The sequence below is a fragment of the Apteryx mantelli genome, chromosome 1 (genome assembly GCF_036417845.1).
Source record: "Apteryx mantelli isolate bAptMan1 chromosome 1, bAptMan1.hap1, whole genome shotgun sequence".
Classification (NCBI taxonomy): Eukaryota; Metazoa; Chordata; class Aves; order Apterygiformes; family Apterygidae; genus Apteryx; species Apteryx mantelli.
In genome coordinates, this window is record NC_089978.1 from 61,011,536 (window position 1) to 61,023,732 (window position 12,197).

At 42.2% G+C, this 12,197-nt stretch overlaps 1 protein-coding gene across 2 annotated transcripts in view; it reads left to right on the forward strand.

The window, feature by feature from the left end:
• Positions 1-12,197, forward strand: part of PCCA (propionyl-CoA carboxylase subunit alpha) — a 301,944-nt gene that overhangs the window by 127,625 nt on the left and 162,122 nt on the right. For both annotated transcript variants that reach the window (XM_067293647.1, XM_067293657.1), the window contains exons 13-14: positions 7,832-7,975; positions 9,531-9,605. In XM_067293647.1, coding sequence (XP_067149748.1) covers positions 7,832-7,975; positions 9,531-9,605 — 219 coding nt within the window. The remainder of the gene's footprint in view (positions 1-7,831; positions 7,976-9,530; positions 9,606-12,197) is intronic.

Sequence of the window (12,197 nt, forward strand, 5' to 3'; positions counted from 1 at the left end):
TTTAGTCTGTTTGTACCTGCTTCACCATCTGTAAACTGGGGCTTAAAATTATTTTCTCACCAACTTTGCCATAGAATCACAGAATTGCTGAGGTTGGAAGGGACCTCTGGAGATCATCTAGTCCAACCCCCCTGCTCAAGCAGGATCACCTAGAGCATGTTGCACAGGATTGCGTCCAGCCGTGTTTTGAATATCTCCAGAGAAGGAGACTCCACAACCTCTCTGGGCAACCTGTGCCAGTGCTCTGTCACCCTCACAGTGAAGAAGTTTTTTCCCATGTTCAGATGGAATTGTCTGTGTTTCGGTTTGTGCCTGTTGCCTCGCGTCCTGTCGCTCGGCACCACTGAAAAGTGTGGTCCCATCCTCTCGACACCCTCCCTTCAGATACTTGTACACATTGATAAGATCTCCTCTCAGCCTTCTCTTCTCCAGGCTAACCAGGCCCAGCTCTCTGTCTTTCCTCATAAGAGAGATGTTCCAGTCCCCTAATCATCTTTGTAGCCCTTCGCTGGACTTGCTCTAGTAGTGCCACATCCCTCTTGTACTGGAGAGCCCAGAACTGGACGCAGTACTCCAGATGTGGCCTCAGCAGGGCTGAGTAGAGGGGGAGAATCACCTCCCTCAACCTGCTGGCAACACTCTTCCTGATGCACCCCAGGATACCATTGGCCTTCTTGGCCACAAGGGCACATTGCTGCCTCCTGCTTAACTTGGTGTCCACCAGCACTCCCAGGTCCTTCTCCGCAGAGCTGCTTTCCAGCAGGTCGACCCCCAACCTGTACTGGTGCCGGGGGTTATTCCTCCCTAGGTGCAGGACCCTGCACTTGCCTTTGTTGAACTTCATGTGGTTCTTTCTCTGCCCACCTCTCCAGCCTGTCCAAGTCTCTTTGAATGGCAGCACAGTCCTCTGGTGTATCAGCCACTCCTCCCAGTTTTGTATCATCGGCAAACTTGCTGAGGGTGCACTCTGTCCCTTCATCCAGGTCATTGATGAAGAAGTTGAATAAGACTAGACCCAGTACTGACCCCTGGGGGACACCACTAGCTACAGGCCTGCAACTAGACTCTGCGTCGCTGATCACAACTCTCTGAGCTCTGCCATTCAGCCAGTTCTCAATCCACCTTACTGTCCACTCAGCTAGCCCACCCTTCCTGAGCTTACCTATGAGGATGTTATGGGAGACAGTGTCAAAAGCCTTGCTGAAGTCAAGGTAGACAACATGCACTGCTCTCCCCTCATCTACCCAGCCTGTCATTACATCATAGAAGGCTATCAGATTGGTTAAGCATGATTCCCCCTTGGTGAAGCCATGCTGATTACTCCTGATCACTTTCTTGTCTTCCACATGCTTGGAGATGGCCTCCAGGATGAGCTGTTCCATCACCTTTCCAGGGATGGAGGTGAGGCTGACTGGCCTGTGGTTGCCTGGGTCCTCCTCCTTGCCCTTTTTGAAGACTGGGGTGACATTGGCTTTCTTCCAGTCTTCAGGCACCTCTCCTGTTCTCCATGACCTTTCAAAGATGATGGAGAGTGGCTTAGCAATAATGTCCGCCAGCTCCCTCAGCACTCGTGGGTGCATCCCATCAGGGCCCATGGATTTGTGGGTGTCAAGGTCGCTTAAATGATCTGTAACCCAATCCTCCTTGACCAAGGGAAAGTCTTCCTTTCTCCAGACTTTCTCCCTGGTCATTAGGGTCTGGGATTCCTGAGGGCTGCTCTTAGCAGTAAAGACTGAAGCAAAGAAGGCATTCAGTAACTCTGCCTTCTCTGCATCCTTTGTCACCAGGGCACCCACCCCATTCAGCAAAGGGCCCACATTTTCCCTAGTCTTCCTCTTGCTGCTGATGTATTTGAAGAAGCCCTTCTTGCTGTCCTTGACATCTCTAGCCAGATTTAATTCCAAACGGACCTTAGCCTTCCTCGTCGCATCCCTGCAAACTCTGACAACGTTCCTATATTCCTCCCAAGTGGCCTGTCCCCCTTTCCACTTTCTGTATACTTCCTTCTTCTGGTTGAGTTTTGCCAGGAGCTCCTTGCTCATCCATGCAGGTCTCCTGCCTCCTTTGCTTGACTTCCTACTCATAGGGATGCACCACTCTTGAGCCTGGAGGAGGTGATGTTTGAATATTAACCAGCTCTCTTGAACACCCCTTCCTTCTATGGCCCTAACCCATGGGATTCCTCCAAGTAGGTCCCTGAAGAGGCCAAAGTTTGCTCTCCTGAAGTCCAGGGTTGCGATCCTACTTAGTGCCCTGCTTCCTCCTTGCAGGATCCTGAACTGCACCATCTCATGGTCACTGCAGCCGAGGCTGCCCCCAACCTTCATATCTTCAACCAGTCCTTCTTTGTTTGTTAGTACAAGGTCCAGCAGCACACCTCTCCTTGTTGGCTCCTCCACCACCTGTGTCAAGAAGTTGTCACCAATGCTCTGCAGGAACCTCCAGGACTGTTTGTGCCTAGCTGTGTTGTCTTTCCAGCAGATATCAGGGTGGTTGAAGTCCCCCATGAGAACCAGGGCCTGGGATTGTGAGGCTGTCTGTAGAAGGCCTCATCGACTTGCTCTTCCTGATCAGGTGGCCTGTAGTAAACACCCACAACAGTGTCACCCATGCTAGCCTGCCCTTTAATCCTTACCCATAAGCTCTCGACTCGCTCTTCATCCACCCCCAGGCACAGCTCAATACATTCCAGTTGCTCTCTCACATAAAGAGCAACTCCACCACCTTGTCTTCCTGGCCTGTCTTTCCTAAAAAGCACGTAGCCATCCATGACAGCATTTCAGTCATGCGAGCTATCCCACCATGTCTCTGTAATGGCAATGAGATCATGGCCCTGCGACCACACACAGATCTCTAGTTCTTCCTGTTTGTTCCCCATGCTGCGTGCATTGGTGTAGAGGCATTTCAGAGAGGTGATCGAGCATGCAGGTTTCCCAGGAGGGGTGCAAGAAGATCCTCCATAGTCATGTCCCGTGTGCACTTCCCTGGCTGCAGGCACCTGTTGGAGGCATCCTGACTTAAGCCGTGTTTTGCCAACTACCCTCTCTCTATAACTCTCCCCTTCCCCCCGTCCTTCCTAGTTTAAAGCCCTCCTTACCAGGTTGGCCAACCTGTTGGTAAAGACCCGCGTGCCCCGCCTTGTGAGGTGGATCCCATCTCTCCCCATCAGTTGTCGATCTTCAAACAGGGTCCCATGGTCGTAGAAAGCAAAACCCTGTTGCCAACACCAGGGGCACTGCCAGTTGTTAACTTGGAAAATCTGTCTCCTCTTCCCATCCTTCCCCCCCACTGGCAGGATTGAGGAGAAAATGACCTGGGCTCCCAGACCCCTGACCACTGTCCCCAGAGCTCTGAAATCCTGCTTGATGGTCTCCAGTTTGCCCTTGGTGTCATTAGCGCCCACATGGAAGAGCAGCAGTGGGTAATAGTCCGAAGCGTGGACAAACCTTGGCAGTCTTTCCATGACATCTCTCACACGAGCCCCTGGCAGGCCACAAACCTCTCTAGACAAGAGGTCAGGTCGGCAGATAGGTGCCTCCGTCCCCTGCAGCAGGGAGTCCCCCACAACAATCACCCGCCACTTCTTCCGGGCGTTCCGGCAGGGCACAGGGTCTGTTGTCCCAGGTACTTCCCTGGCAGCCATGCTGATCTCCTCCTCATCCTGGAGGGCACTAAACCTGTTCTTCAGCTGCAAGTCTTCGGGAGGAGTAGGAGCCTTTCTCCTCCCACGAGCAGTGACCAGTTTCCAGCCGCCTTCTACAGTGTTACGGAGGTACCGTTTCACACGGCACAGAGCCCTCTGGCAACTCCACTGCTGCAGGGGGTTGGGACTCCCGAAGCTGCACAGTCTCCGAGAATACCCTGTCTGTCTCTTGCTCATCTTCTCGGATGCTGCGCAGCCTACTGACCTCCTTCTGTAACTCCCTTACCTGACGACACAGCTCGTCAACAGCAGCACACCTCCTGCAGGAGAGCTGGCTGCCAGCCCAGGCCTCCCGGAGAGGCCCCAAGCACTCCCTGCAGCCTGAGACCTGTAGAGCCACATCTACTGTCAGAGGGTCGGTCTGGGTCCCAGCCTCTGACACAGCAACTCCAACAGCCGCTGGGGAATGCGCTGTGTGGCGTGTCACGACCATACTTGAGGAAGCGTACACCACAGGGAACAGAAACGAAGGTACCTTCGTGCGAACTGCTGCGCAAACTGCTGCGTCTGTTCGCTGCGCTCTGCCATTACTGCTGCCAGTGTCCTTTGCTACAGAAACTGGAAGAGATTAGGGAAGCAAAGACTCTTGTAATGCTCAGAGGGAAGCTGACTGCGATGAGGTGTCTGAAGAAGAGCAGCTACTAGTAGGAAGAGGAAACACTTTCCTTTTGCCCTTTATTGATATTGGTGGCCACAACAATTGTGGCTTTGGGGACTTGAAAGTGGAAACAATTTAAGTGTCATTCTTCAGAGAACTAAGTATATGTGGATCATGGGAAGTGGGGAGAAAGAATTTAAGTAAATCTATACTGTACTTAAATGCATTAAAATGGAAACTTCCCATTATAACTTGTTTATGGCCAGACTTGCTATAAGTATCAGAACCAGTAGTAAAGGTGATACTTTGGGTAGCTAACTATATTGAAAGTTATCACTGATCAATTTTTCTCCTTGTCCTGCTGCTAATAAGGGCAGCTGCCCTTGTATAACTAAGGTCTGTAGACTGCTCGCTGCAAACATGTCTGGTTTTGCCTTTGTATTAAGGACAGAGATAATGTGTGAATTCATTCACTATCCATTAAATGTACCACCATTGGCTCTTGCCTTATTGACTGAGATCTCACTGGCAAGATCTTGGATCAGCTGACTTTGAAATCTGAGTATGTCCCAAAGCTAAAAGAGTGGTTCAGTCTGAGTGATGCAACTCCATTTGTGAGCATACTTCCATTCATGTCTTTAAAAATTGAATCCTTGATTTAGTAGCCATAAAATGGAAAATAAAGGCTGTTGGTGGAGAAGAGGTACAGAACAAAATTAACAGAAGAAAATACAATAGGAGGAAAAAACAAGAATGACCCCTGAAGTAGAAGGCTGAAAAGCAGAAGGAGAAACAATTTAAAACCTAACTTCTAAAGGTGTTTTAAGAATTGATACAACAGTTTAGTTAACTAACTGCCACAGTTCTATTAGAGATTTCACAGGTAGGGAATGATGATGGCTGTGTTTTCTTTTTTGGGAGCAGAGGGGTTTAATTTCTTCACTTCTGCCCCCATCCTTCCTTCCTTGTCAAAGATTAGAGCTTTAGTTTCAGATCCTGCATGCATCTCTCTGGGGGTGGATTTTTACACCTCCAGATCCTTATTGCAGGGTGCTTGTCGAGCTGGAATCAGGATATGGCATTATTGCTTTGTTAATGCCCCATACTATATGCTGAAGCATATCTTGTACAATACTAAAAATATTGAATCCCTCCTGCCTTCCCCTTGCCAAGAGAAAGCTACAAATGTTAGAACAAGTGCAGTTTATGAGCTGTAGACCTCACTGAAAGATTAAAGTAACAAGTAAGTCAACTAGCATTTCAAAGTTGAAAATCTGTTTTCTACCCTATTTTAGTGATCTGATGGTCTTAATGTATTTTAAAATACATTTTAGATGTATTTTGTAATGAAAAATTAGTGATACGATTGGTAGGGTCTACATTATGTCCGAATAGCAATAGTTGAAGCACAGTCCTCAAAAAAGCAAAAGAACTCCCCACCCCAGAAAACCTTCAAAAATCTTTGCTTGTCATATTTTCTGAATACTGTTTTGTGTGCAGACGCAAAGGGAGTATTTTGGAGAATCAGAAGAAAATATTGACCAAGTCAAAGATCTGTACTGAAGAATGGATTAAATAAATGTTTGCGAGTCATAAGAACCAAACAACAAAAATATTTTTCTTTCCAGAAACATTCCATCCTATTTTGATCATCAACAATAAAGCTGAAAACAACAATGAAGCTATTGAATCTGAACTGCCAACTATAATCCAAGAAAAATGACACTATAGCTAAAATAATACAAATGCCTTTGTAAAAAAAAAAAAATATATATATATATTTGTTTAAACTATTTTTAATGTTGGTATTCTAGACATGTTCTGAACTTGAAGGTAACTTTTTAAGACTTAAAATCCAAGCTAAGAGAATAAGTTTTGTTGTTCAAGTAATTGATGTGTGCTAAGTAACTTTCTATTTAAACTTAAGTGTTTTAATAGAAATTGAATTGCTTCAATTTAACACTGCAGGGTAGATACTGAGTAGTTTCACAGATTCTCCGAATACTGTTATTAAGCTTGATGTGCTGGAGAATATCATGTGTTAGGTAGAATCAAGATTGAATCCCAAAGGTACATCCTTAAACTGCATAATCAGATTCCCATTTCAATGTCACTTTTATCCTTCAAAGAATAGGTGCTTGTTTCAGTGATGATTTGTCATTAAAATTATGTCAAAACGTCTTAAAATGTTGTTGAAACTATAAACAAACTCGCAGCACACACAGGGCTAATTATGGGTGCCATCTGTTTATTTTCACAAAGCTATTTTCTTAAAGACCAAAGCATCTTCTTGTTCTGATAAGCCACAAGCTTATTATAATGACTAAATGTTTTCCTTGCAGTAGTGTACTTGAAGTAAGGAAGACAACTGGTTTGTTCACTGACCTTTTCCTGTGTCACAAAATGTATGTAATATGACATCTCATGACAGAGAAACCAGAGTTAAGTATATTTTCTTAAGGTATATGACTCTTGGAACACAAACATTTTATGATAAAAATGGCACTTCTGTCATAGTTTTTCCGTGGAAAGTCATAATGCTGTCTTTGTGTGCAGAACATAGTAACAGCATGCCTGTCTTTGCAGCTGTATGGTTGACCCTGTTGTCTTTGGGTGCTTTCTTTCCTACACGATGAACTGGTTAAAGGGTTTTCTTTAATAAATGCTTTCCATTTATATCAACAGTTAAAAGGAAAAGAAAAGTCTGTGTATGTGCTTATGCGTGCACATGTGTGCGTGCTTGTACGCACATGCATGGTTTAGTGTGAACGACGGGTAATCCCATGACAGCATCATCCAAAGCCGTTAGCAGCAATTTGCTGAGAGAGCAGAGTGACTCTGCTGGTCCAGCCCAGCTATTGTGCATGCTAAGCACTACACGGATAAGTCTGGAGGGGGAAAAAACCTGAAGGATCCATCTGCTCATTTCTGCTACGCTGCGCTGATGTAAGATTACGCTAATCTGGTTGCTTGTCAGGACAGGTTAGTGAAAGCAGGCGAATGGGTGAGATTTAGGGTAGGCTAGTTCTGTGGAAAATTGTAAGCCGCTCCTGTGCATGCCAGTTGAAGTGTAGCAGAATGGGTTCGTTATCAGCTACTTTGTGACTTTCAGTTCAGATATATTTATGGCTAAATTGCAAGTCTTTTGAAAACAAAATCAGAGAAAAAAGCTTCTGGACAAACAAAGATTAACTCGTCTTCACCAAGCACTTTTGAGTGTTGTAAAATAAATGGAAAAAAAACCCAACCCCAAACATATCTCCCAGGTGTTCTGTATAGTTTTGCTTTTGTGTTCTGCACTTAGTTATTGTAATCTGCTAATTATTTTATTTTTGGGGGTTTCCCTACAAGGAAGGTGGTTGCTGGAGTGTGTCAAGTATAAATTTTTTTGGGGAAAAAGACGAAGACAGCGAAGTACTCTTTGTCTAATTTTTAGCTGCTCTCATTTCTTGTTTATTTGTGTTTGTTTATGGAGAGAGATTTTTTGGTTGTTTTTCTTACCTACTGACTGATGGTTCTTGACCTTGCAGGTTGAACATCCCGTCACAGAATGCATTACCGGCCTGGACCTAGTCCAAGAAATGATCCGTGTTGCTAAGGGTTACCCTCTCAGGCACAAACAAGCTGATATTCCCATCAACGGCTGGGCGGTTGAATGTCGAGTTTATGCTGAGGTAAATGAGTGGTAATGGAGAGGAGGAGTAGGTGGTTGTGTTGTGGAGTAATAGTACCCACGTGTGGCTAGATGCCAAGGTGAAGTCACGGATTATCATGTGAAAGTCGTGATTTAGAGTATGTAGCAAAAATGGTTAAAGTACTTTTGTAGAATTTTTATTTCCTAATTTTAAATACAGTATGTATTTTGATGTACCTTTTTCAAAAATAAATTTTAAAACTAGTAAAAGAGGATAGCTAAAGGTTATTTCTAAGCGTATTTGCTCTATGTTCCGTTCACATTTAATATGGTATTGGAGTTATAGTAATCTATTCACTGCAGTTAACCAGTGCTTCCAGGTTTCTTCACTTGTATACTTTCTTTGAAACTTTTTGGTCTAAATAGTTAAAATTCAGTGGCTTACAATTTTTTTTATTGTACTGAAGCATTTTAATGGATGGTTGAGGAAGCAAGTTATGTCTTCTGTAACTACATCTGTGTATAGGACAAACTTTCAAAGTGCATTCTAAGACTATATTTTTATAATTACAGTATGACTGTCCATCTCAACAAAAAAGCTTACTAAAATATATAAAATATACTCTTTCAAGCATGCTTAGGACAGGTATTTCAAGGTATTTCAAGGTAACATCTTTTTGCTGTGATTTCTGAAGTATGAAAATCAAGTGTTGTTCTTTGAAAATTTGAAAAAATGATGTTCAGTTTCCTTCATTTTGTTTTAAGAATATTAATGCATTAGATGACTGTGCTTCTAAAAAAAATTCAGTGTCTTGATGTTTTTTCCTCAGTTATTGCTGCTTTTGTGACCCAGGGCATTTTTATTTCTGTTGCTCTTTCTCTTCATGATATGTGCATAATCTCCAGCTTGCTCTGCTGATTACCAGATATATGAACTGTTTTGATAAAGAATAAATATTTGCCCTTTGAATGGCATGCAAACTAACTTGAGTATGAATAGCAACAGACACTTGTTTTTTTTTCTGCAGCTTATTTATGTGTGAGGGAATCTAAATCTTGGAATCCTACTTTGCCATGAGTTTCGTTGTTCTATAGGCTGTATATTTGCTGTTGTTATTAAGTTTACATTGGTATTGTGTTATCTAGGAGATTTCCAAAGGTGTAAATCTCAGTTTTGATTTCTTAAGATAATTGAATTCCTAACTGTCCTTTTAATCTTTGAAAACTTTTCCCAATGTCCTCTTCTCAACTCCACCCTTTCTCTCAATACACTTTCCCATCCTCCCTCCAAGGCATGATGTGACAAATGATAATGTGATCTTTGTATATTTTGATGGTGTATTATAACTATGTGCAGAACACTTTTTCCACCTCCCTGTTTTAATGACTACAAGGCAAGAGAAGTTATATGCCTCAATTTCTTTATTTGGAGTCACAGGGGTAGGTGGATGGAGAAACATAGTTCAAAAGAAGTGATACTGGGGAAGAAAAAAAGTGAATCCAGCAGTGATATCTGTTAGATTTGAAGCTGCTTAAGATTATTTTCTCCATGTCTGTAAAAGCTTAATGCTTTCTCATGTTGGATTTCATTTCAGGACCCTTACAAATCTTTTGGCCTGCCATCCATTGGTAAACTGTCTCAGTATCAGGAACCATTGCATCTGCCAAGTGTAAGTAACTTGGTTCTGGTTTTCATAGGTGCTGAGTGTTGAGCCTCATTTTTATAGACAGAGCTTGTAAGTACTCAGCAGCTTTGTAGTTCAGGCCTTTTTTCCAGCTTTTCTTTTAGGGCATTGGCAATATTTATTTGTGCTATCTTAAAAAGTGTTAAAAAAATGTACAGTTCCAAACTGTGTTTAGAATGTACTTAAATTGGGTATAACAAGAAATCAGTCACTATACATTGAAATATTTTATTACTTTCTGTAAGTTGCAGCTTAATTTTTTCAAACATAGCTTAAGTAAAAATACTTTGGCTATTAAAGAGGACAGCCAAATGTTGAATCAGCTCTTCAACTAGAAAGAACTGGGGACACCGCTGAGAAACTGCCACTGCTTTCTGTTTAGCTTTGTAGCCTTTAAAGAGCAAATTCCATTTGCTGCAGTGATTATTACACATTTCACTATACAGTCTAGCTATACAGAATGAGTATTTAACAAACGTTTCTTTGCTGCATGAAAAGAACAAGGACACTGCCTTTCTGTAAAATCAAGGTAGTCTAAGTCATAAGTGCATATATATATGACACTATGTCAGCTAGTGGAACAACAAGGCTTGTACCATCTGTGAATGCAATTATTCAGTCTGATTGCTTGCATGGAAAATAGTGAAAGATTACAGGAGGAATCTTAAATGTGGAGATGTTATTGGATATATGATTTATTTCACTTCTTAAATTGTTTTTGCCCATGTGCTTTCTAAAGGGACCTGACCCTTTCTGGTCTTTAAGGCTTCATGCTGTGTTCAAAGCATGAAAGCAGGAAAAAAAATTGTAAAGATTTAAAAGGCATTATGTGATCTTAAAGAAGATGAGGGGGAAAAGGTATCATTAGATGTATCTAAACTTTTTTTTAATGAAACAAAGAGTGTATTTAATAAGAATTTATAATGAATACTCTAGTGGTTGTTAGAAGTTTTCACCATGTTGTAATAGCTAACAGGATGTCAAACATTTTGCCCTTGCAAGTTTTTGCAATTTGCAATTTTCCAAACGTGAGACCTGTTGAAAGTATAAGTGATAATGGACAAACTATACCCCCTACAGTCTTTGTCCCACCAAATCTTTCTTCAATTAATGCTGCAGCAGGAGTTTTATGTAATAACATTTGCGCTTGTGAGCCATCCATACAAAGAAAAAACAATTAAAATGCCTTAAATGTTCTGCTTACTGCTGTTATTTGCTTGTGTGAATGTTGCATGTCAGCTAAATGGACCACGGAATAGATAAAGTGATTGGGTGCAGGAGAGTGCACACTAAGCTTTGTCTATCATTATTGCTGGGAGCAATCAAATTGATGCCAGCAGGACAGTAGACGCGTTGACAGCTGTAATTATGTATCTCCATGGTGATCACTTTTGGCCTGTCATGGAGGCCCATGAGTCCCCTCCCTTGCAAGCATTTAATCAGATTGGGCTGTCACTTGTCAGGTAGACAGGGTGGGCTGGGAGTTGTGCTTAGGGGGAGAGGTGAATTGAAAATGAAGGGTGGGAGAAGCCTGATCGCTTCACGTGGTCCATCGTGGTACCGAAGAAAGAAATTTTAATTACGTGGGAGGCTTCAGAGCAATGCTTTGAGGAGCTCACATGGAGTGTCTAGGCCGTTTTTTTCTCCTGTTTACTTCCATTGTCTTATTAAAAATAGAACAGCTTTTTTTGTTTAGACATTCATGGCTTTGTATCTTAATACATACTTTTTGATACTCTTAATTAATTTCTGAGAATATCATGGCACTAAGAGCAAAATTAATATTACTGAAAAAGTTGAGTATCACAGGCCTGTTGTGCCTTAGCGTTTTTCTGTGTTTCAGATTTCAGACCAATAGGTTGGCTTTAAAAAAAATTAGCCCAGACTTCTATGTGTTACAATAAGAACAACTTATGAGTGTTATATTTCAAAATGCATTTTAAATTCATTTCTTCTGTTTTCCAATCTTGTTTGTCAAGATTGTGTGTGCATGTGTCAGTTGCTCAGATTGGTGGAACTAGTGTGTATGGATGTGAGTTTTTTCTTATGCATACGTAATAATAAACTGTCTATTTTTGTCTCATGCTCTGTATTTTTGTCAGAACATGGAACTAGTGAATTTCAATTTTTTTGATCTTTGATAATGAAGCTTAAGACAGGTAAACACAAACACCTGTATCATCATGACTGTGAGCATACGTATTTACTGCTCTTACACAATGTAGAAAACGTGCCACCATATCTGAAGAGCTCCAGCACTATTCTTTGCATGTATGATCAACGGTCTGTTCTTTTAACAACTACTGACAAAAAGAAAAGTGCTTTGGCTCTGATATGGCAAAGAATTGTGAAATACCAGAACCCTGCACCTGTAGGTGAGTGCAGTTTGATGCAGTAATAGTTCATTGCAGGACTGGAACATAGATTGTGCTTTATTTCTTGAACTTTTTTATCTTTCAGTTTCCTGTTGTTGTAGTATAATAATGCATAATAGTAGTATAATACAACAGCAATAAAAGTGTTTGGGATCTAATACCAATGAGCTGTAGGTTACAACAGGATCTTGAACCACAGACT